At 38.1% G+C, this 24,473-nt stretch overlaps 1 protein-coding gene across 1 annotated transcript in view; it reads right to left on the reverse strand.

The window, feature by feature from the left end:
* Positions 1–702: 702 nt before the first annotated feature.
* Positions 703–24,473, reverse strand: part of LOC116993608 (HEAT repeat-containing protein 1-like) — a 23,942-nt gene continuing 171 nt past the window's right edge. The window contains exons 2-34 of the mRNA XM_033054428.1: positions 24,246–24,341; positions 23,143–23,231; positions 22,630–22,841; positions 22,227–22,348; positions 21,451–21,648; positions 20,026–20,209; positions 19,618–19,766; positions 18,771–18,963; positions 18,071–18,243; positions 17,579–17,746; positions 16,528–16,770; positions 15,668–15,799; positions 15,143–15,249; positions 13,959–14,102; positions 13,121–13,239; positions 12,731–12,852; positions 11,847–11,975; positions 10,371–10,601; positions 9,573–9,699; positions 9,100–9,266; positions 8,428–8,474; positions 7,626–7,749; positions 6,666–6,806; positions 6,161–6,450; positions 5,256–5,406; positions 4,576–4,734; positions 3,791–3,925; positions 3,429–3,533; positions 3,167–3,335; positions 2,549–2,703; positions 2,043–2,201; positions 1,328–1,436; positions 703–942 (exon numbers count right to left, since the gene is read on the reverse strand). Of these exons, the coding sequence (XP_032910319.1) occupies positions 854–942; positions 1,328–1,436; positions 2,043–2,201; positions 2,549–2,703; positions 3,167–3,335; positions 3,429–3,533; positions 3,791–3,925; positions 4,576–4,734; positions 5,256–5,406; positions 6,161–6,450; positions 6,666–6,806; positions 7,626–7,749; positions 8,428–8,474; positions 9,100–9,266; positions 9,573–9,699; positions 10,371–10,601; positions 11,847–11,975; positions 12,731–12,852; positions 13,121–13,239; positions 13,959–14,102; positions 15,143–15,249; positions 15,668–15,799; positions 16,528–16,770; positions 17,579–17,746; positions 18,071–18,243; positions 18,771–18,963; positions 19,618–19,766; positions 20,026–20,209; positions 21,451–21,648; positions 22,227–22,348; positions 22,630–22,841; positions 23,143–23,231; positions 24,246–24,341 (4,938 nt within the window). The 3' untranslated portion in view covers positions 703–853. The remainder of the gene's footprint in view (positions 943–1,327; positions 1,437–2,042; positions 2,202–2,548; positions 2,704–3,166; positions 3,336–3,428; positions 3,534–3,790; positions 3,926–4,575; positions 4,735–5,255; positions 5,407–6,160; positions 6,451–6,665; positions 6,807–7,625; positions 7,750–8,427; positions 8,475–9,099; positions 9,267–9,572; positions 9,700–10,370; positions 10,602–11,846; positions 11,976–12,730; positions 12,853–13,120; positions 13,240–13,958; positions 14,103–15,142; positions 15,250–15,667; positions 15,800–16,527; positions 16,771–17,578; positions 17,747–18,070; positions 18,244–18,770; positions 18,964–19,617; positions 19,767–20,025; positions 20,210–21,450; positions 21,649–22,226; positions 22,349–22,629; positions 22,842–23,142; positions 23,232–24,245; positions 24,342–24,473) is intronic.

Genomic DNA, 24,473 nt, shown 5'->3' on the forward strand with positions numbered 1-24,473 from the left:
CCTTTAGCTAAGAGTTCAGCAGATGTTCTCATGGGAATATCCTTTCTGTTTGACAACAGACACAATTAAGAGTTTTAAGAAAATCCTGTAAAAGCTTGATGTGGAAATCTTTCCACATATGGGATCTATATGTCCTGCTGCACCCAACCGGGTGTATTCCCAGCACCCAGTGGGATGTAAGATTATTCCCTGTATAGTGTCAGTTCTACCCTGTTGCATTTTAAACCCTATTTTACAGAGTCTGAGTTCCTTTCTTAGTACTAGTGTAATGAACCAGCACCTCGTGGTGCAAAACAAGTAGTAATTTTTTGGGTAAATTCATTATCATAGCAAGCAATTTATTCTTGAACTTCAGCAAATTAGTAACAGTTTTAAAGACTGTAAAACAGATTTACTTCCTACATGAATCATAGTTTTTTGGAACTTCTTTTTCAGTATCTTCAGTGGGTATACTTTTTACTTCCCTACAGCTGACAGAAAAAAACAGATTCTCAGGATTGCAGTGCATTGGTGCAGTGAGGACCATGCTTGAAGCACGAGAGCCCCTCCACTGGGACAATAACTGTATAGCCCAAGCACAGTGGAATTCAGTGAGTCTCACATGTTGTCACTCAGGATTTGTTCATAGCCTGTGTCCAGTTTCCCAGTGTTAAGAAAAGAGCAGTTAAGGAAAAGTTAAAAGAAAAGTTCCCAGTCCATCCAGAAATTATAAAGCCAGATTCTTAAAATATTTTATTAAAAAGTTAAAATCTTGTCTCTGATAAAAATTGTTATGACAGTTTGCCTATAACACCTGAATGTGGGAAGCTAATGCTTCACATTCCGACAAAATTTGAAAACAAAGGGCATAAACTTAGAAGTAGCTTTGGAGTGGTTCTCCCAAAATTACTTCCAGTTGTTGAATTGTCTTCTGACACTGCTGTTCAACTTCTTCACATTCATCTAGAAAAAGAAATTAGGCAGGAATTAAGTAGAGCAGTGACTACAAGGCTACCTGAGGAAGGCTTCATCACTCATCTAGGCTAGAACCATTCTCAAACACCATATATGAAATTATTAGTCAGAAATATTTTGTCACTGAACTAGGCAAACTCTTCCTACTAATACTGATCTAAAACTTGTACATGGGGAGATGTGCACAGGCTACAAAACACTGTAATTTACCAATGTAATTTAACTGAACTTCATGAGTGTGTTTGACATAATCCATTTTAGTTTGCATTTTGCACAGTATACAAATTCGTAAGATTTACAGCAGTTGTAACAATGAGCCTATCTGAATCTTTGAAGTAAGTCACCCTTCACTAATGCTGGTATAGAACATTACCTTCCATAAGCTCAGCTAAGAATGGAATAGATTCTGGTAGCAGGACCAGGTAGTTCTCCTTCAGTTTTTGCGCAACTTCTATCAAAGCAAGCAGGGCGGCAAATCGGACCTAAACCAAAACAATTACATAAGGAAATAAACATTACAGTATAGTTCCCTGGTTTCCTGCACCCCTACATTCTTTCCATTCATTATAAGGTTATAATCTTTCATTACTGAAGGGGGCTAATTTTGAACTAATTTAAATATTAACATCTGTGTTAACATGATGGCAAATAAAAAACAGGTTGCAAGAAGCAGGTAATGTTGCTGGAAGTCTTGATGTCTTTAACCTGCCAGTTGGAGAGTCTTGACAAAACTCTATGAACAGGTCTGAAAGCTGATAACTGTCTTCCAGTTACACTAAAGAGACCCTGTCTTTCTACAGAATCAATTATCTCTTATTCCAACTGATACCAAATCATCAAAAAGCCCAAACCCCACAGTATGAAGGACATGGAATATTGACTGCTTACAGCGAGAGCAGAAGAACATGTTGCACCCATCTCTACAACTTGGGAGTACTGTGGTACAGCACCAGTATTTTAATTTAGGCTAGTATTTCAGCAATGACTTGGTTAATTCACTTCTGATTTTCACTTCTGATTTTGGGGGGCACTGTTCCCATTTTTTAGCACGACAAAGAAAACCAGTTCAAATTCTGACAGTTCCCAACCTTAGGAGAATTGTGCCTTGTCTTTAGCAGGATCTGGTAGTTCAGTGGTTTCCAAAGAGAATCATCTGCCATTGCCACTGAAAACTGAGCTATGCAGGGTATCAGGTGTGCTGTCACTCTTTCCTGGAACTTCTCATCTCCTCCAAGTACATTTTCTAGCTGTGGAAGTAAAACAGATCCAGGCTCAGATAAACCCAGCCAAAAACACCTCCAGCTTTGGCTTTCAAGAATTAAGTCAAAGCTCATCAGTGGGAGTGCACTGGTCTGCAAGAACTCAATAACATGCATGAACCTTATAGGATGAAAACATTTAAACAAAGGACTAAAATAAATAAATAAATCAGTAATTCAGAGCCTTAGGCAAAGAAATCAATATTGTCTGTGATCCAAAGGCAATGAACTAATCCCTTCCTTTTTCTGAAAGGGGAGGACTGATATCTGATTTATTTTTTTTTAGCTATGGAAAAAAAATCAGCTATGAATTGTTTTTATGGACTTGTCAATACCTGATCGACCAGAGGCTGCATCAAGGTTTCTGCTCTTTCTTTACTCAGGAACTTCTGTGTGTCAAACAGGAAAAGCTTGTGCAGACAGTCCACAGTGAACTGCAACAGTAGACAGCTCTTTTCTGTGTTATTGTCAGAGTCAAAGAAAGCTTCATCTACACACCAGCCAAGGAGAAGAAAAAAAACATCATCAACAGAATGAAAACACACAACTTCCCCCCGCAGGATGGGCAAATAGTTTCCCATAGAAACTAATGTCTATTTTTGCCCAAGAAAGCACAGGAGTCTGAATACACTAGGTAGCATGTAAAAGAAGTCAATGAATGAAAAAGAGAAAAGTACACAATTTCTACACAATTTCATACTCAAGGAACTCACTGGGACTGACATGGAAAATTTTCATGTGGTCTCAACATTGTAATGGCAGCCCCATGGCCATGGATGAAAAATGTCCTTTGGTTCCATCAGAGAAAGATTTCTCATTTACCAGAGGAAGTAAATAGAGAGAAATTATGTGTGCTGTGAAATAAATCCTGCAAGACTAAAATTTCCACAATTAAAATTAACCTCTCAGCAATCAAGACTAAGCCCCTCTGTAGCCAGTAACCGACAGCTTACCAGTTTTGGAAATGTTGACCTGGTTCAGCGTCTCAGCAAAGGGCTTCACTAAGTGACCGGCAAAGAGGGTGAAGAGACCTTTGAGCTTGTCTGCAATGCAGTCTGCTATTCGGTGGAATGTCAGCAGCCTGTCTCTTAGGGTAGCCTCTGTTTTGGACCAATCAAAGAGCTGAAAGTGAAAGGCAGATTAGCAGTTTCCTGTGTCTGTGCACTGGAAAACACAAACATGTTGATGCAGATGAATTACTTTTAGACTTCTTACCTTGAAGAAGAGGGGCCTGAAAGAAGCCTCGGAAAGTTTCATAACCATACTGATTAGACAGTCAATAATGTAAGCCTCTATCTTACCAACTTCCTCTAAATCATCCTAGAAGAATCAGAAAACATAATTTTAAGTTTGAAATGTAAGAATTTGAGCTTTTAAAGCACATTTTAATTTTGTCTCTTTCAGATTAAATACTTAACTACCATGTTTTCTACCATAAAACCAATTTGAAACGGAGTATCTGATACCCAGAATTTCAGAGCACGTATACAATGGAATCTACACATCTTTTTCTAAACTAGTGACAGAAATGGCATGTAGAGAGGTGCAGGTGCTGCTTGTCCTCCCAGTCAAGCTACCTCGGCATGCTCTGTTCGGAAGTCCAAGACTTTCATGAAAAATGCTGTCAGTTCAGGCTGATGGGAGATCAGGTGCTCCTTCTCCATACCAGCAATGTGCTCCTTCAAAATGTTCATAAGGGGACCCAGGCAGTTCTGCCAAAACAAGAGCAAAGCAATGCAAAGGCAACTGAGATACTGACAGTAACTGAGAAACACTGGATTTATGTACTTCATGCATTCACTCATTGAAATACTGTTGATAAAAAAATAAGCTTTTTCCCTACTTTTGGGGGCTTCAGTTAGATTCCAGAAAAGCATTTTGTCTACCCTCTGCCATACTGGAGAGAATTCCAACTCACTCATGTTCCTAGCACATAAATGAAAATCCTTTATGGATTCATCCCTGAATTCATCCCTGATTCAAGTAACACAAAAAGGACATTAAACTGCTGGATCTCTTGCAGATCTACCTTTCCTGAATCACTGCAGAAGTACAGAAAAACACAGAGATTATAATATAAAGACTATGGTAGATTTGGCTGGGATGGAATTAATTTCCTTCAGAGCAGCTCAGATGGTGCCGTGTTTTAGATCTGTGACCAGAACAGTGCTGATTACACAGTGGTGTTTTAGCTACTGCTGCACAGTGCTTGTGAGACTTCGTTTCTTACTCTGCTACCACAGTGAGCAGGCTAGTGGTGGCCAAGGCACTGGGAGGGGACACAGCTGAACCAAATTTTGGCCTGCTTGCTTCTTTTTTTATTCTCTTTATCACAATACTAAAGGATGAAAAAACCCCTTACCTTGCGAGTATGCAGCACTTCACTGTAACACTTGGTAACTGCAGGCAGGAGTATTCGGGGGGCCAGCCTTGTTGCTAGGATGGTTTTCAGTGTTGATACACGGACACTTATCTGGGAAGAAGGACCAAACTCTGCCACAATCTTTTCCAAGCGGACAACCTGTGAGGAATTAAAAAAAAAGTTAGGCCTACTTAGCAACTCAAGAACTTATTTTATAGAGCATGTGGCAAATGTCAGATAGGAATTTTGCTGTTTGCAACACTTGGAACACCTTACATTAAGCTGTCTGTGTACAAAGCCTCACTGTCATCAGAAGACAAACACTGAAAAATGCCCATGTCAGCAGCAGAGGGTTAGAATGACTCCAACAAGAGTATTAGCTAGGCATTTGAGGAGACTGTGGATATTACAGAATGATCTTTAGTGATTCATCTCCCTTTTCAAAGAGGCAAAATACAACCTATCTGAGGGAGGAGAAGGAGATGCTCTTAGGTTCTGTATCTGAGTTACCTGCGTAAGAAAGTGAGTAGAAGAATAGTATGTTATGAGCTTTCATGTAGTTGGCACACACCCCCTACTTCAGTTTCAGAGGAAAAAAAGTAATCTCTACAGTAATCTCTTCTGGGATCTGGGCAGGTCCTGTCCCCCCTTTACACACCTGCAGGAATCACAGAGCTCACCTGCAACAAGCACTCCAAAAGGTAAGGGCTAAGGAAGTGTGGAAGTGTTTCTGCAACCTTCAGCAGAGCAGTGATGGCACTCAGCAGGTAAATCTCATTGGAGACCAGCTCCTTCTTATTTTTTAAAGTCTTCAAGAGTGCTGGCATCAGCCTGTGATTAACCAAACGTAAACAGAAAAAGGTGAAGTAACTGACCATTTGGAGCTGCACTTCCATTCAAACAAATCCAAACAATCCGGGACAATTTCCACAAGAATTTTTACATGCATATTTGAGGAAACTCACTATTCAGGACTCATTGCCATATTTTATTTTGAAGCTAATGAAGCATAGTAGATTTAGAATCACAAAATGGTTTGGTCAGAAGAAATCTTTAAAGATCATCTAGATCAATATCTTTCATTATCAAGTTACTCAAAGCCCCGTCTTTAGTTTAAAGATACGATAACAATAAGAGACTTATATTTGTAAGGAAATTAAACAGTCTTTCAAGGAATGAGTTAGATACTTGGATTCTTCTTGAATAGGGAGAATAAAATAATGTAGCATGAAGGGTTTTCATCCGTAGTTGTTCTCATATTTTTAAATGCAATCTGTTCTACAGAAAAAAACCAGACTATGGTCTGATTTTTCTAAAGCCATAAAGGTTGTCTCTCTAGTGACAGCAGCAGACTCCATAAGGAACTCTACTGTGCATTATAAAAGTCTTGCAATTTTCCCCACTAGTTTCTTAGTTCTGTGACCACAAAGCACCTTCAAGCACTAGAAATAATTTTAATCTTGACTACACAAACACACACAGGGGCAGACTGCCATCTGACCTTCATCAGCATTCCTTCAGTAATGCATTTTGGTATTACTAATTCCTGCTGCAGTTGGTTCTGTTAAAAAGAGCCCAACAGTACCTTGGAAGCTGAGGTATTGCTTGGGCTTTCAGTGTACAGGTGACCTCAGCTATACAAAGCAAAGCGCTTCCCATCACATTTTTCTCCTCCTTCTCTGAAGAAATGAGATCAATGGCAGTTTTCAGAACAGGCACAAATGGTGCTGGATTTTCTGTGCCAAAACCTTTGCAGAGCAGCTTGAGGCTGAACAAAGCAGTCTGCCTGTTGATGGCTTGCTCCTCCTCTTCTTCCTTTCTTCTACACTTGACAATGGCAATGAGCTCAGGAACCAGCTCTAAGAGCTGCAGGATCTGAGAGGACAGAAGAACACCCACATCAGACATACAGTTTGAAACTCAGGACCTGCAAGGCAGCTGTGGACAGGTAGCCTTTGTGTCACTGCTCAAGAGCCCTTGCCAGGCTTGGCACTGGTACTTGACAGCCTTACACAGGGCCAAGCACTTGCACATCAATCTCTCTCTGGGTTTTTTTGCTAAAGGAGCTTGGTTTAGCCCCTTTGCCTCACCTGGCTCTTCTGCCACTTGGTGCGCTGCTGCACCTTGTTGTTCAGGAGGTCCATGGCCTTGCGTCTCACCGAGGGCAGCTGGTTCATCATCAGCCCCCCAATTACAGGGATGAAGGTTTCTGTTGGCAGTAAGGCATTGACCTACAAGAAAACAAACAAAACAGTACCATGAATGCTTTCGCATGCACTGTGACATGGAAGCGTCCTGATAAGACTCTTCAACTTTCCTCATGGGTTTCAGGATCAAAGAAGAGAGGATAAACTACAACGCTGTGTCTGAGGCACACAAAACAGCAAAGCAGCTAGTTTGTGTTCACTGGCTGCTAAGCAGCCATTATCTGCTAGCTCTGGTATTTCCTCAGCAACTCCTTTTGTCTGCTCTCATGAGCTGTCTCTCTTTATCCAAAATAATTCTGCCAATGCCCTCTGCATGTACGTCATGAAAACTGGAATATGCTTTACAGGTAAAAAAAAATTTCTATATTTTCTAATTTTCTTTCTATATCAAAAGATATATGCTCTGACTTATGCAACAAGACAGCCACTCAAATTCTACAAATATATTTCTAATCAGAAAAAACCAGTAAGATGAAAAGTGTAAGGATTCAATTTCATGTAGAAATACGCAACAGCATTAGTTAAGTCATTTTATGAGTTAATAGTGAGAAATGCTGCCAAGAGCCATTTTTCTCTACCAGACATAATGAAATGACTGCTTACAGCCAGCAGACTGTTCAACTAAAGGAAACAAATGTTCCTGATTTTTGTTCTGCTTGTTCTAAGAAGCTGTTAGCTGTAGGTATTCAATTTGTTAGCTGAGTTTAAACATTGATGTACCGCTGCAGACCATCCAATGAAATACAGTACTAATGTAACAAGAAACCCCACAAAGTTTATAATCATATTAACAAGCAAAAGCAGCCATGTCCCAGTGCTAACATGGGGCCTAGTGAGACATACTTTATCCAGCATATCATAGCACTTGCTAAGCAGAACCCTCCAAAATTTGGCCGTTGGCTTGTCCACATTTCCTTCCACTGAAGATGCCACAGTGTTTATATAGTGAAGAACTTCTTCTAACAGCCTAGAGAGAAAGGAAGTAACTTTTAGTAAGCAAAAAGAAGACTAAAGAAGTCCATTGTTATCACTGGAAAGCATAAAATCTCACAAGACAACAAAAATACATGGAAATGAAAGAAAAATTTTAAAATGAGCATTCATGGAACACAGCATTTAAAATAAATCTTACACACTTTTTCTTTTGGAACAAACATAGAAGTTAGGCCTCTGCAAAAGAAACCCTCAATTTCATACCACTGGCTTTTACAGCACAATGGCTACAACTGTGATGTTTGATTACTGGTACTTACACCAATACAGAGGTACCTGTGAACAATGATTAATTTCTTTTTTTTCCACTAATGAACCAATATATTTTGCTAAAAATCTGGAATTCCTTTAGTGATTCAGACATGAATAGCATGACAGTTATGGCCAAGCATGTAAATAACCTCTATCAAAAATAGAGAAAAAGAGTGAATATTGGGTAGAGCAATCTTTCAGAAATAAAAAGCTTCACATTCTATTAAAATGAAAAAACAAACCAAAACCAAGTAACTTGCACATAATAAATACTGCTTGTTGCAGAGGACATTAAAAAAGTATAATTAGTGTAAAAGATATTCTAATGGCACTACACTTAGAGATATTCCTGGGTTGCAGTAACAGCTAAAAATAGCAGTACAGCATATTTTAGGCATACCTCTGTTCCAACTCCTGCAGCTCTTCTCTTCCTTCATATTCAACTATCTAGTTTAAAAAGCAAGAATGAAAATATGAAACTTACCTACCCTCATTAAATAAAATAACAGAATACACTTTTATTATTTTTTTTAAAATCAAGTGTCCACTAACATGGTAATTATGAGTCCCTACATTTATACTTAAGCTATCATTCTCGAAGAAAATCTGAGAACTTTGGGCAATGCAGTCACATTAGCAAATACATTTCATGTTGGTGGATGGTTTTCAGCTGAAAAACTGGGACTACCAGCTAGAGTCAGAGCCTGAAATTCATAGTATTTTGTCTTTTCAATTAACAGCATGAATCCTACACTGAATTTGGAGTTACACAGGCTGTGAGTAAAATCCCAAGCTCCATAAAGCCAGTAGGAATACACTGAGACCATAATTTCACTTGGTTACCTATGCATGAGTCACATAAATGGAATCTGTCTGGAAAAGTCTTATTAAAAGATAAATAACATAACTGAGAGGTTTCAAAACTGTGCCAGTAAAGGTGTCAGCAAGTTACACTGGACAGTGCGACCACTTTGAATATAAAGTCATACTAAAAAGTAAATTACGCCTCAGCTATTACAGTATGGGACAATCACTTCCTGTGATCAATCTAGAAGCAAACTGCCATTATTACCTTTTTCACAAAACTCTGAGAGGACAGAAGTTGTGACATGAAGGAGACTGACAAGAATTTGAAATGCCGGAGTTGTTTGTCGGAGTGAGACTCCACATTAAAGAGCTGCCCATCCTGATTTTTCGGTTTTGTCTTACATGTTCTTAACTTTTTTGTCCCAGGATCATCTGTTGAAGACATGGACAAAACAAATTTGCATCCAAGAAAAAAAAAGATCCTTCATTTCTGATCATAGAAACAAAGTAAAATTACAATTGTTCAAAGCCCCATCCAACCTAGCCTTGAACACTGCCAGGGATAGGGCATCCACCACCTCTCTGAGACACCTGTTCCAGTGCCTCACCACCCTCAGAGTAAAAAGTTTATACCTTACGTCTAGTCTGAATCTATCCTCTTTTAGTTTAAAACCACTACTCCTTGTCTCTTATATTAGGAAAGTTTACATGCATTTTCTGGCTCTGTTTTGTGGTTACCTTCTTTGTTCTCTGGCAGCTCTGTCAGGTACTGGATTATTTTCATCACGCTTTGGAACTGCGAGCGTACATTAAATTCGCAGCAGATCGAAATCCAAAATTCAGTGTCTGCTTCCAGAACAGCATCCTGTTAATGGTTCAGGAAAAAAAATAATATTTCAAGGATTAAGAAAGAATATTTCTATCAATAATATTAAAAATTCTCAAAAACTCCTCAGTGAGTTTGTGAAAATGCCATGCTGAGCTGGACACTTCCAGGATTAACAGCAGAGGTAAAAGCAGCAAGCTCTTGGAGAGAACATAGCTCCAAAGAGAGCTATGTGGAGAGAGATTAAACTGCTGCAGCAAAGACTTTCTTCTAACCAATGTTCCTTTAATAATTCTTTCTGTTTTTACCATAAACCATGCTTTCACCTAATCTCAGGGCCTGCCTGAGATTTAAATTTAATAGGGTTTTCATCTTGGTCTGTACAGAAAGACCAGTGTTATGTTTCACAAACACAATTGAAGGAAAAAAACCCCAACTTCATTACTACTGAAGCACTACATAAAGAGATTATCAAGGATTGCTGTATAATATGATCTGATTTATTGTTCAGGCTCCAGGACATAATACTATTGAATGTACAGTACAAGTCATAGTCAACATCACCATCAGGTTCTGCTTTAGCACAAATCCAGAGCTCACAGCCTTTTCCAGCATAACCTGGGCCTTATTAAGAACCTTCTTAAAGGCAAGACCACAAACAAAAGACATCAGGATCTCAAGGAAAAAGCTGACCTCCTCAGCCTGCTAACCTTGTCTGTGCTTGACGTTGCTGTCACAGTTTTGGTCACATACTGCTCAAAAAGCAGCACCAGGAGAACCCAGAGGAATTTGTCTCCTCCCACCGTAGTGATCAGCTGGGACAGGATAGGCAGGCGCCGGTGCTCTGGCACATGGGGCAGGGCATCCACAAACACACGGATGATCTTGATCACCACCTCCTCCACACCTCCTGAGGACTCTGACAAGTCACTGTCTTCAGCCTGTGCACAAATACAGCAGTTCAGGCAGGTTACTGCAGATGGGCACAAGGCCTTCCTTGCAACTTCAGAAAGAAAGACAAAGCACTACGTGCCAGATAACAGCATTGCCAAATAGCATGCAAAATTGCATAACTCAAGGAAAACATAAAAGTGTTCCCAAGTGAAGTTTTTAATCACACAGTTCCTTTTCAGTGTTCAAGGAAGATGCTTCAAATAAAATTTAAAAAAGAGGGGGAAAAAAGAAAAGAAAAAGAGAAAAACTCTCTCTGCTTAGTGTCAGCTGAAACAAACAAGACATTTTCAAGAGAAAGCAAAGCCACATCCTTCAGAGAACTTTGCCTGAGTTAAGGTCTCAGATTCAAAAGCCTAGGAAAAATAATATACGTGGACAACATGGTATCAAGTAACTTTAGTCTCTTCCCACATGTAATAATTGTGTGCCACAAATAATTTGTCACAGAAACCTATGTGGGCTGCTAGGAAAGATTTTAAAGGAAAAAATTAAAGAAATCAATTTTTCTCTCTTTTTATGTAACAGAGAACTACAAAAGGATGAAAAATGTGTACACATATAATTAAAAATAGTCTGGGGAATCCTCAGCCCAATACTGAAGACAGTTTTTTCCCCAATTCATTTTTACATGACATTTATATATCATGTTTCATGTTTAAATCTAATTACAATCAAGAATTAAGATTTCTTAGGTGCAAGTGAAATCTGAATGAAAGAAATGATGATTTGAAAAATGAAGATCTATTTTTGTTTTGGTTTATAGCCATTTATCTAAGAGGTCCAGGCAATACCAAAAAAAAGCCCCAAAAACACCAGCTGGAAGAATAAAAGCATTTTTCAAATATTATACCCTTCCACTTCTTTCAGACCATGTCTACTATTGCTATGACCATGACATATTATAGGACTAATAACCAGATTCTTCCTTCCAATGGTTCCTCTACTGAACTTGCCCACCATTTTTATGACAAAAAGCTTGAACTTAAAGCTTTCAGGTCCTCTCTATGTATAGTTGTGGTAATTTTGGCTAAACCATTTATAAAGTGCAAGAACTCAAAAAACTGAAAAGAAGCAGCAGTCTGATGAACTTGGCCAGAGACAGAGTCTGAATTACATTATATTACATACAATGTCTATCAAAATAATCCTAGAGGAGGTAACAACTTATTCTACTGCCAATATTCTAAATAATTTACGTAATTAATAATCTTTCATTAAGCAGACAAATGTACCTGTATAAGAGCAGGAATAACCATCTGCACTGTCTTGTTAATTACTTGGAAAGTGTAAGTATCATCCAGACGCAAGACATTTGCTCCCATGAATGTAAAAATGGGCATAATGTTATGAAGAACTTTATCCTGGAAAAGAACAGATGAAATTAGTTCATGCTGCTGTGCATATTGTACCTTAAGGCATTTCTTATTCCCACCAATGACACTAGATTCCTATTAAAATAATCCAAAAAACCCCAAAAGTTTTGTCTTTCAGAAAACATGCTACCTTTCCAAACATGTGGAAAAAATATTGATGTGAATGTAAAGCTGCAAACCAAGTTTGATACACCTGGATACATTTTGATGATTTAGACTTTCAGAGTAACAGCATCTTAGAACAGTCAGCGTACAGTCAAATTTCAGTCCATACAAGAAAAGGCCTGCTTCTTGGTCAACTAAAATCAGAACAACCCAGTTTTATTATCAACTACAATTACATTTTTCAGTGTTGTGCAAGATAGGAACTTGTAAGAATGCATGTGCTATCAGGCCAGGTGTTTTCCCTTTTTATATAGAAAAGCAGGAGAAAGAAGAAAACAAGGCATGAGAAGTGTGGCCACAGTGGAAAAGTGAGGCAGAGCTGGTGTCAGAAAGCTTCTCCCATTTCTACTGCACTCCACTGTGAGCCATAAATGGCTGATGACCAAAGGATCAAGACAGAGGTTTGTTTTCAAAGAAAATGGAGTAGAAAGCCCGAAAAGAGCAGGGAAACCTGTCAATTTTGCCTCTGGCTCCTTTTCAGGAATTTTTTCCCCACAGTACAGATCTGTTTTTCAATTCTACCCAATACCTGGAAACCAAAGAGAAGAGCCAATACATAAATTCCAGGTGTTACTTACAGGGAACATTCCAGCAACAGCACCAAGGAGCAGCAGAGCATGGTGGTGTGTCTGGGGCATTTTAGAAATCCTGATGCACTGAACTATCAGTTCCACATTGAATTTTTCTTTGTCCAGGATAACTGCAGGTAAAAAGAATAACTGATTAACACATACATGGTCAGACATGTAGGAATAAACAGTACACTCAAGCACTGTTTACAGTTTGCAAACTGTACCTAATGGAGCTGCAAAAAATTATTAGGAAGGCAAACTTGTATACCCTTATAGAGGAATCTGTCCTCTTCAACAAAACAGAGTAGACTGAGGAAAAAAAAACAAGTTAGAGACCATTGTTCTAACCGTGACCCAGTGAGAGAATTACCAAGAAATCAGTCTGGTGATTTTTACCTGCTGGGACCTTGCTACCGTCTGATGACAATTTCTGACAGATGTTCAGCAGGCAGCTGAGGATCAGCTGCTTTGTATATTCCATATTTTCTTCTTCTGATGCCATGGGTTCCAGACACCTATACATTCATGAAAAAAATGAGATGGAAAAATAAGTGACCAAACTGTGTATTAAGATACAAGTAAGAAACCACAATTTTAATTTCATCTAAGTTCTATACTGAGGCTTCCAAAGGGTCTTTGCCAAAAGTTTCTTTTTTTGTTTTCAAATGCATTAACTAGTCTAATAAAAGACATTTATCAAAGTACTGCCAAAAATGTAAGTATAACCTGGACTGTAATTACCAGTCTATGTACAAGCAAGTGATAAGGAAAGAAAGACTAATCTGTATATGAACTTTCCTAAGTGCCTGGATATAGGGCTGGCAGGAAAAACAATAGTTTCCTTAGGTTGCACTGGACTAAGACTGTTCCACAATGTGTTGGGAAGAATTTCAAAGCTTAGAGAATTATAATAGCTCTGCTGAAGACACAAGTCCTGCCAGTCATCCCAGTTTTAGGACAGGTGTCATCCTTCTTGGCAATCCCAAGCTCTCTGCCCGATAAAGTTTTCACACAAGAGAAACTTAGCATCAGGTAAACATCTTACTGTTTCAAAGGGAAAAAAACCCGATAATCACTTCCCATTCCCCTCCTCTGATTTGCCTAAAAGAAGTTCAGTTGGAAAAGGCAAGCTAAGATACCAGACATGGCAACAGTAGGCCGTATTTCCATGCTTTGGAGTGTCTGCTAAGAAACAAGAGAAGGCTCCAGGGTTCTGTTGTGGGAGCACCATTACCTGCTCAGGAGGTTGAAAAGTGCAGGTACCAACGCCTGCGGACGCCGAAGCTTCTTCTTATGCTGCAGCAACTCCAGAATAAGCATCACCCTCTGCCAGCTGAAGTGGTTTGTTTCTGGTGCCAATTCTGCATCTTGAGGCTTTCTAAAAAGACAAGACAATCAGAGATTTGCAAAGGAAATGCCACAGTGCTTCAGAAAACAAACACACATACCCCCAAGTAAAAACAGACAATTTTTCTTTCACATAGTAATGCATGTCCTTTACTGCTGTTCCCTGGAGAGGTGGCAATGTGTAGGCTTTTGATTGAAGGAGTAACATGTTTTAAACAACAAAAAAAAATTCAGACCGAACATGAAAAAGCAAGTGTTTCTTGGAAACACTTCTGGAAGTGGGGGGGTGGGGGGAAAAAATCTGTTATCAGGTAACTGTCCAAATGATGATCTGCTTCCCATCCAGGAAATTTGCTTCTCTGAACTCCTAGTGATTAACACACTGACTATACAAGCAATGGGGGTGTGTGTGAGCCTGTGTGTTTGCAAACTGTGACAGTTAAAGTTTACAGATGGGTCAGTCTAATAGGTGATGATTATTCAAAATGGTCAAGTGAAGGAAAATCAGAAAAGCTGTTCTAGGTCAAACCACAAAAATTAACTTAATACCCTGTTTCATTATGGCTGAAATAATGTTTAAAGAGAGTAAGTACTGTGAACACAACAGTTCCTTATGAGAATGGAGAGAAGAAACAGAACAAACATCTAAAGATCAGTGATTATATTAGCAAATTATTGGAAACAAAATACTGTTTTTCAGTCAACTAATGAATATTTTGATGAACATCTGTTAGGTTTCAGCCAAGTGTATGTAATTTGTCCATGCATCCATATTTAAAACTAACCTCACTGTTAACAAAAATTTATCTTGTTCAGCTGTGTCAAGATTCTATAACAGCAATTGTCAACATTAAATATACTGAATTTTTAAATATATTTTGACTGTATTTCCATCAATTCTCAAACAGTGACATGAGTTGTTTTTCTCATGCCAAAAGTAGACTTATTTTACTATGGACAGGAAAAGAAGAAACAGTTGCTTGCATTTTCAGTACAAACTATGCAATGTATTAAGACAAGTGGTGTTTTCAAACTGCATGGATAATACTTGTGGGTTTCTAATTATTTTACCTCTGTTGCTGCATTTTCTCCCTTCTAGTCTGTTGAACAGTGGCTGGACTTTTGGTTTTCTTAGGAGGCTCCAGTTCTCTGACAATCTGCTCAGCACACACTGTAATCTGAAACAAAACAACAACAACACAAGCACCGATGAACAATTTGTCACATCACATGTCTGTGCCCTGCCTTTTTTTAAAACCACATCCCTTTCATGCACATACAGGTATATAATCCACTTATTCCTGTCATATCCCAGAAAATGAAAATCAGTGCAGGAGAAAAGAAGTGACTTTTGCTGAATTCATTCACTTAGTGTAGTAAATAACTGATAGGTGGCTTTTAAAGAAACATCTTTTAAAAGCAGTCATTTAACAAACATTTCATGCCATTAATACTATTCTATTATTTCACAAAAAGCTTCCCATTCCTTTCCCACTATAAATGATATAAACAACAAGTGTTACTGAATGTAGGTGACACAAAATCACACTGCAACAAGTTTGAACATATTTCTGTGTTCTGGAGGTTGCCACTTACCCCTTTAAACACACTGCTGATCGTCTGGGCACAAAGTGGGTTCTTGCAGTTTAAGAGTAAGTCAAACAATACTTTCAGTAGCTTCTGTTGCACCATCCCATCTGACACAGCTGCAAAGAATGGCTTAGTAATCTGAAAAGGGGGGGAAAAAAGGATGCAGAAAGATTTACTTTAAGAAGGTAACAAAAGTGCAGGACGTGGAATTAATGTATGTTGGATTCTGTAAGACACATCCCATCATGCAGTATTGCAAAAATTTGCAAATTAACAACATATTTGTATATATCCAGGAATCTTAAAGATGTAAATCACATACATGTGAAATACCCAACAGACAGACCGATTTCTGAAATTTTTCACACAACTCGACAACGGTGTGGGGAACAAACTTGTTGTTGCCAGCCTTTGGGAAGTACATGCCAACACCTGGCCAACATAGGCCAGAATTTGTAGCTTCTGTCAAATGAAACTATTTCTCACCTACTGTATTTTGTTGACAATTTTTCCTCAAATGGAAAACACTAAGTAAAGCTCTTGCCTGACTGACAAAAACCTAAAACCAATGGAACAGTAACGTTACAGGAATTCATCTGTGTGCAAATACAGTATTGCTATTTTGCGCTTGTCAAAATGCAAAAAACAGAGCAGGCAGCAATATCTCCTGATAATTTTATGAGTCCAAGTTTTGCAGCCTGTTTAGATGTTTCAAAGACTATGCAGACATTGAAATCTTGTAGTAAAAAAAAGACGGCTCGAAATCTATGGACTCCTCCACACAGGAACTCTTGTAAATCCCATCTCAAACACTGTTAGCTGCTTTAAGTATAAAAAGATATAAAAGGTATTTCATAAAGCCATACCTGCCCAAGTGCTGTGATCTGAAATGCTGGAATTTCCTCATATATTTTCTTGTCAGCATGCAGACTTTTGATAAATAAATCTAGACTCTGCTGATTCTTGCACAGGAGAGTTGCTGAATATTCGTTAAACTTTCCAAGGATTAGATGGAGGAGAATGACTTCATCTTTTAACATTTCCTCAGGTTTTTTAGAGACCTTCTCTAGCAAACGGTCTAATACAGGCAAGAGGTGAGAGAGAACCATCTGCAAACAGAGAAAATGTGTAACAGAAGTTTTTATCCATTCTCAATTTAACAACTTTCCAGCAGCATAGTTCCCTTTTACTGCAGCATCCCCTCTCTCAGACCACACTGCATACACTACTTTAGGCAACAGCTGTTCACTTGGAAAAATACAAGACATAATATGAGATTTCCCCAAGTACCTGCTCATCTGCTCCTTAGCTGTTCTCCTTTGCAGAGCAGTATTTCATAATTTCAAAGTACAGAAACAAAGTAATATTTCCTCCATTTATGACTGCTGTTTTCCAGAAAACCCAAACATGAAGCAAAATCACTCACCCCCTCTACGCAGTTTACAATCTTTTCCAGACACATACAACTGAACAGAACATAAAAATTCTAATTTAATTCCATTTTTAAATGTTGTCATATATTTTCCAGCACGGAGAATTCTGAATATGCTAGAAAGAGTAGGTTAACATATATAAAAGAAATTCGCAGGACTGCTTAATACCTTGCAATTCTGTACAGAAAACTCTATGTTCACTAACCAAGGTAATACATTTCTTCTGTAACAATCTCTTTTGAAACAGTCTCTTTTAGTAATATCAAGGGACTTTCCTTAAAAATTCCAGTGGAGCATGCAAATGTTGTATGTTTCATTAAACCACACTTCGCAGCTTTACTACATATTATTGATGGTGTCAACTTAATACATAATAATCCAACACATTACAGAATTATTTAACAGTGTTATTACTAAATGAAATGTGATTTCAGCATTTCACTGAAGTGCAGAACCCACAAAAATCTCAAAAGGCAGCACTTACTTCACCATGGATTTCATGAAGAATTTTCAGCAGGTTTCTTGCAATATATGATGGAAAAATAGGATTCTGTACACAATCAAGTATGTTTTCCAAAGCTTCCAACAATTTTTTCTTCTGAGATTTCTGTTTTGGCTGTGTCTCAAGCTCCTCAAATAGAGTTCCCATAATCTAGTTCATTAACAAAGTGAAAATTAAGTTCTTTTCTTCCAATAAAAATGCCTTAAAAAACCAATTATTTGATGCTTTCATAAAACTGCAATCTAGATATAAGTAGAGTTTTTAATCTGGAAATAAACCACTCATAATGCCTCTTAGGTTCTCAGCTTTCTGCATGTAATAAATCACTTGAATGTTTTTATAGTTCCTAAAAAAATTATAAATCAGTCTACTATAGAATACAAAGCCAATTCACTTTCCTGGTTAACTTGATTTCTCTAAGATAGAAGCTCACAGCAGCAGACAATACTTGTCTTGTATTAATGTACACCTTACCTGTGCTATGTATGTAGGGTCAGATACAATCTCTTCTGTTTTTTCCTCCAAATGATGAAGGACAGGATGAAATAGAGAGTCCTTAATTCCTCTCAAGGAATGGAGGCAGTTGAGAGCAGCCCTTCGAACTTCACTCACAGGACTACCCAGGTTAATTAGCAAAGATATCACCACTGCAAGAAGGGGGGAAGGAGGAAAAGAACAGTGAGAGGTGAAAATTTTACTGTAGCTGTCCCTGAAGGGACATCAACATTACTTTGGAATTAAAAAGTCATCTCTTATCACTGTAAACCTCTAGGGTACACAAAACCAACACAAGTCTCATAGATTCATGACTCTGAACTTCATCACAGTCCTTATATTCATGTTTAAGCTCAGAGTTCATATATTGCTACTGACTGTCACACCCTGACACTGCACAGACAGCAATGTCCTGTAACTGACTGCTTCAGCACAGCACTGTGCTCCTTTAACACTTTCAAAATTAAAAAGAAGAGTGGCTTCACTTAATTCAAGTTTGGACTTAGAGCTGCACCAGTCAATCAGGAAAAGAACTGTCTCAGCCCAGTGCAGCTAGACGTAAATAACTCGAGATCTCCTTCATGGTATAAAATATAGTAAAGCTGCACAAAATTAAATGGTACTGTGATTGATTGAGATGAGAGACAGACAGACAGATAGATGGAATGTTTTACTTTACCTGGAGATGATGGTGATAGCAGTTTTTTCTTTTTCTGGTTTGTTTGTGATTCAAGCAGTGCATAGCCAATATATAGAGCCTGAGTCTGTAGCATTGCACTGACTTCATAGTTCAGTTGATTTGAAAGGTTGTAACTGTAAGTCCATAAAATGGAAAGGAATTTGAAGAGAACCTCTGAATCTTTTAGATGTACCTTAAATTTAACACAGTGGGAAAGAAAAAAAGCACTTGTTTAATTTATTTGGTAAACTTCTACTGAAAACATTTGATAAACCACCCTACCCACTTCAAAGGAGTACACCAAAAGAGAACTTTGTCTCAGGAAAACAGTGAAACAGTGTATTTTGGGAAGAAAAAGTTACTAAGTAAATGCTGCATGTATATACAAGTTCAGACATTTATATATGCATATGAAAAAACATGAGATGACGTAATAAGGAAACACAAAAGTTCTCCTAGAGGTTTTCCTTTCAGTTTCTGTATTTGAACACTACAAACTTTACAGAGTAGCCCTTTGTCAAGATACCACGTAGAACCAAAACTTTTTCCTCAAACTTCAGGCTCTTAATTTTGCCCTGCAAATCAGTGTTATGTTTTCATCTTTGCCTCGACTAGTACGTTTGTGGTTTTGTTTTGGTTTTTTTAACTTTTGTTTTCCACTATTCCAATTTAATTAAGGTTAAGTAATCCAGCTGAAGCTTACACTTCCATCTCCTCACAGTACTTGAATGCCACAAGCAACATTGCATGACCTGTTGACCATTTTTCTCAATGTTGCTTAAAATTAATGCAACCCATGTAATAGTTCATGACTCATAACTCAGAGCAACAAATGCAAAAATAGTACCTTGAATAAGAGATTCATCAATGCTCTGTACTGAAGAGCATCACTTCCCTCACTAGCTCCACTGACAAGCAGGTCAAACAGCCCCAAAAGGAGATGCAGATAGTCTTGGCTACTTTGATTCAGAGATTCAGGATTCCACCAAGATTCCTCTAAAAAACACAAGCTGTAATTAAGACACAGCAGGTGCATAGGAACACCCTCAGAAACCAGGAGAAAACAGACATCTCTAGTTAAAAGAGGACAGTACATTTGGTTGATTTCATAGTCACAAGTAAATAATCTTTACAGATGTCAATAACAAAGGAGAAGGTTAGGGAAGCAATATCTTGTTTCCAACAATTTCTGAAGGAAAAAAAAATAACTTTCCTTTTTCACTGATGTAAGGGACAGGCAAAATCTAACACTTACCTTTTGAAAAGGACAGGGGAGGTTTTAGGCCATTAATGAAGTTTTTCAATAAGAACAGGACCATAGCTGACTCCTCTGCATGAGCAGTCTCATCACTACTGAGCTTTCCTATATATGCACTTAACAAGTCCTTAGGCACCAAAGTTTCCTCTGCTGTTTCAACAGACCAATTTAGGGGAGTTTCCTGTGAATGAAAATTTATTTTAATGTGTTCTGTCACAATTCCATGCAACAGAAATTTAGCATTAAAATTCAGCAACATTTAATTTCCAACCTCTAAAGAGGTATCCTTATGGAGTGATTACATTTCTGATTTTACATTGAAACTTACATCTGCAGTTTTAAGACCTATGCCAGTTCTTTCTACCATAGTTACAGTATACATAAATGAGGTAACAGAAGAGTAAAATATCAGTCTCTCTAAAATATCTTTTCAAAGGGACTGGGAATTGTAGCATTTTTAACAGTCACTTTAACACTTTCATCTAGCTCTGCTCCAGAAAAATAAACCATATCTTTTAGATACTTGCATATACAAAAATCATTAATTGAATAATTCTGAGGTCAGAATAAACAATTCTGTGCCTACGTGTGTATGTGTGAGGGTAGGTACACACAGAAACACTGCCCTGCTCACATGGGTTTCTTACACACAGAAAAAACCTAGAGATGTTTCTCAACAAAATAAGTCAAGAAAATTCCAATAGAAACACACATAAAATATTAGAGTACAGTAATTTCACGATTACAAGCCGCACTGTTTTGACTAAAATTTTGTTCCCACCCCAGAAATGCGGCTTACACGGGGACTGCCCTCCTGCTTGCCCCACAGCCCAGGGGATGCGGGGGGCTCCGTGCTTGCAATCCCACCTGCGTGCCCGGGGAGAAGGGGGGGGGCTCCCATCCTCGCCTGCTGCCCCCTGCCCACCGTGGCGCAGCGCCAGGTCGGGCGTGAGCGAGCCCAGCGGCGGCCGGCCCCGAGCGGCCCCGCCGAGCGGCAGCGCTGAGCTGGGCCACCCAGCCCTGTTCAGCAGCCCTGAGCCCTCACAGCCCAAACCAAGCCAGTAAACCCCGCCATCCCCGGTTCTGTTACTATTTTGGCGACTTTGTGGCACGCGGGTCCTTGCTGCGAATGACCAAAGCGGCTTATAATTGGGTGCGGCTGTGTATGGACAAAGAACGAAATGTTTGCCAACACCCCGGCGATGCGACTTACAGTCTGTGCGGCTTGTAATTGTGAAATTACTGTAATTCTTAATGGCACTATTGCCAAGTGTGTTTTTGCTCTGAGGAGAAATGAAGATGAGATTTTTCAGTCCTTCTCAAAGTTTCTGAACCTGGTCTTCAGTAAAAACAATTTTAAAAACCTTCTTAATATTGTTTTCAATACAAAGAAAATACCCTCTCCACACTGTTACATCTTACCTCTTCAGGTTCATAAGTTCTGAGATTTTTAATTTTTTTATCCAAGAAGCGGAAGACTCTGATAGCCACTGGGAAATAATTTTCCTTCATCTGTGTATTGCAGCAGCACTGAACAAGCACTGAACCAATTATATGAGTAGTTACTTTCTGTCCCACACTGTCAGATTCTGTTTCAGCAACGAGTATCAGATCATCAACCTTAGACAAAAGAGTGGAGGACAACAAAAATCAGCATGACAGTGGGATTTCACTATGACTAAACTGAACATGTAAATGAAAAATGGTGTAATAGTGTTTACTTTCTATCATAGGTAAAAAGTTATTGTCTGCTGTAATTATATTCTTTGAAAGCTTGCAATGCACAAATAGCAGTTTCTATGAACTACCCACAGGTAAACTAGTTTATTCTCTAGAAATTTTTTTTCAGGAAACTAAAAATTCTTTTAAATTAGTTACACTAATCGTTTGTCAAAAAAGGTAATCATTTCTTTTCCTTATGTTAAGGAAGAAATTGGGTTTATATGGATGGTATTGTGGTTTGCTATTTTCATATATATGTATAAATACATATATATAAAAATACATACATATAAAAATATATATAATTATACATATGCACACACACATATATGTATTTGCCTAGCAGTCTGATGATAGCATATTAGATGATAGCCTAGAGCAGCCATGCAAAGTTCTTCTATATCACATTTGTTTGATTACGATCACCACCTGAAAAGTAAAACTTCTTTAAGGTTAGGTTGACATGGTACACTTACCATTTGCAACAGTAACAAAGGGTCCCCTGAAGTCAAGTTTCCAGAAAGTAGCAGAATCATTTTCTCATTGGCCACTCCAACCAACTCTGCAGACTCGGTAGATTTGATTGCCTCTTCAAGAGCTACTCCAAGGGGAAAAAAAAAAAAAATCAAATAATCTAGGTACAAAATTCACGTATTAACATACTGGTGCACAGTAATAATTAGAATCAGTCAGAAACATACTAAACAATTCCTACCCTCTTTTTCAAAGAGTTTTTTTAAGAAACCCATTCACAGTTACAGCACAATAGCCTGACAGTGACAGCCTGCACCCTTCAATATGTGTTTAGGTTCAATAAGGATGAGCCCCTAACTAGTTAGAAGTTTCCTCTTACCAAGTTAGTTACAAGAAGTGCTTTACCTTCTGGCCAGCCTTTCAGTAAAGGGTGTAAGGAGCAGAGGTCGGACTCTGACAAACAAACAGCCATTTTCCAATCTGAAGATTTTGAATTTGCATTAGTGATTGTCATAAAAGGTAATAACTGCATTACTGTTGCATCTAGCAGTTCTTTCTTCTCTTTCAGAATCTTCTCTTTGACTAAAATCTTTACTGCTCGCTCCAAAACCTTGTACCTAAAAGAAAACAAATCATGTTAAAAATACATTACTCAATCACATCATCTACATTTCTTTTATTTTTTCTCTGTTCTCCATGGTGATCTTCTGTACCTAAACAGCAGCAAGAACAAATAAGGAATTAATGGGAAATGGTATGAAAGTAATTTAACACCTCTCCTGTAACTCCGCATCGAAATAGCTTAACAAAATGCATTTGCAAAGAAACACAGTTTTTGAAGTATTCTTTATAGTTACTTTTGAAAATTTAATTTATACAGAAATAATGTAAACTGAAGAAAAAAAAGCACAAACATACCACTTTCCGTCCTTTGAAAGATCAGCTTTCTGGAAAATGTTCAAAAGACTTGATACTATTACTTCTGGATTGACTTGCTTCCTGAAAGTCTGAACCATAGTCAAGAAGAATGAATGAAAATACAACAATATACAAAACAGTTTACCACATCACAGTGGAAAATGCATCTGCTATACCAAGCGGAAACAGAGATCAAACATGACCAACTGCATTCCTGCTGATGTTCATGTAATGAAAATACTGTCAGGTGAAAAGAAGTAATAAGGCTGCCCAGTATGCCCTGTTGATATGCTAAAGTATGGAGAATTTATTGAATGTGGAAATGTTTGGTAAAATTGATAAATGATATGCAAACTATATTATAATTAAGTAAGAACTGCTTTTACTTTACATTGCATCTGGATCACAAAAACATAAGGCACATCAACAAAACACACTAAAGTTTAAAGGAGCATTCATGTGCTTCTATTCCTACTTACTGGTGATCAAGAATGAATGAAAACACAGGACCAATTCCACTACTGCTAATAATATTCTCCACCTACTACTAGCAGAAGCCATAAAGACAGACTGTTACTCTAGCTGGAAACAATCAGTACAATGCATACCAGAGTCCTATCCAGTAAACCTGAGCTGGAGCTCAGGACTTTGCCACTATCAACTGACCAAATGACTCGCATATGGAAAAACTCAACTGAGCACCTCTCGCTAGAGTAACATCTTGTGACTGCAACCACTTTCCATCCAAAAGACGATAGTGTGGCTTGCCTTTTTATAGAAATACGTACAGAATAAGCAGGAAGCATGCCTCGAATAATAATCAAAGATTTAAGTACACTTCAGTAATTAAATTAAAAAAAAGAAAACCAAAGTGATAAATTCACTTTAACCTGCAACACTTTGAGAAGGATCAGGTAGCAGAGATTTGGGGAGAATTTCTGAGATGGCAAATAATGCATGCCTCCTAAATTTGTGCTGCTTTATCCTGTTAAAAGATAAAAGTCATGCAATAAGGACACAAGGACAAGAAAGAAAACTACACAGAATACATTCCAGACACACACACATTCGAGACCAGGTAAAATCTCGCATACCACACTTACCTCCAAAGAACTGAGAGCAGACATCACAACATCTCTGTTGTCATCCTTAAGCCGTCCAAAGATTGCTTCTTCTATGAAAGCCTGATCAAAGCCTTCCTGAAAAAATAAAGGAAAACAGAGTCAAAGGGAAAAGAAATAATTTGTCTGTAGAACACTCTAGAGGCTTTTAATGAAATATCTGAATTCTAGATTAAAAGAAGTGGTAATATCATCTAAATTAAACATCAT

Source organism: Catharus ustulatus, chromosome 3 (assembly GCF_009819885.2).
Source record: "Catharus ustulatus isolate bCatUst1 chromosome 3, bCatUst1.pri.v2, whole genome shotgun sequence".
Lineage (NCBI taxonomy): Eukaryota > Metazoa > Chordata > Aves > Passeriformes > Turdidae > Catharus > Catharus ustulatus.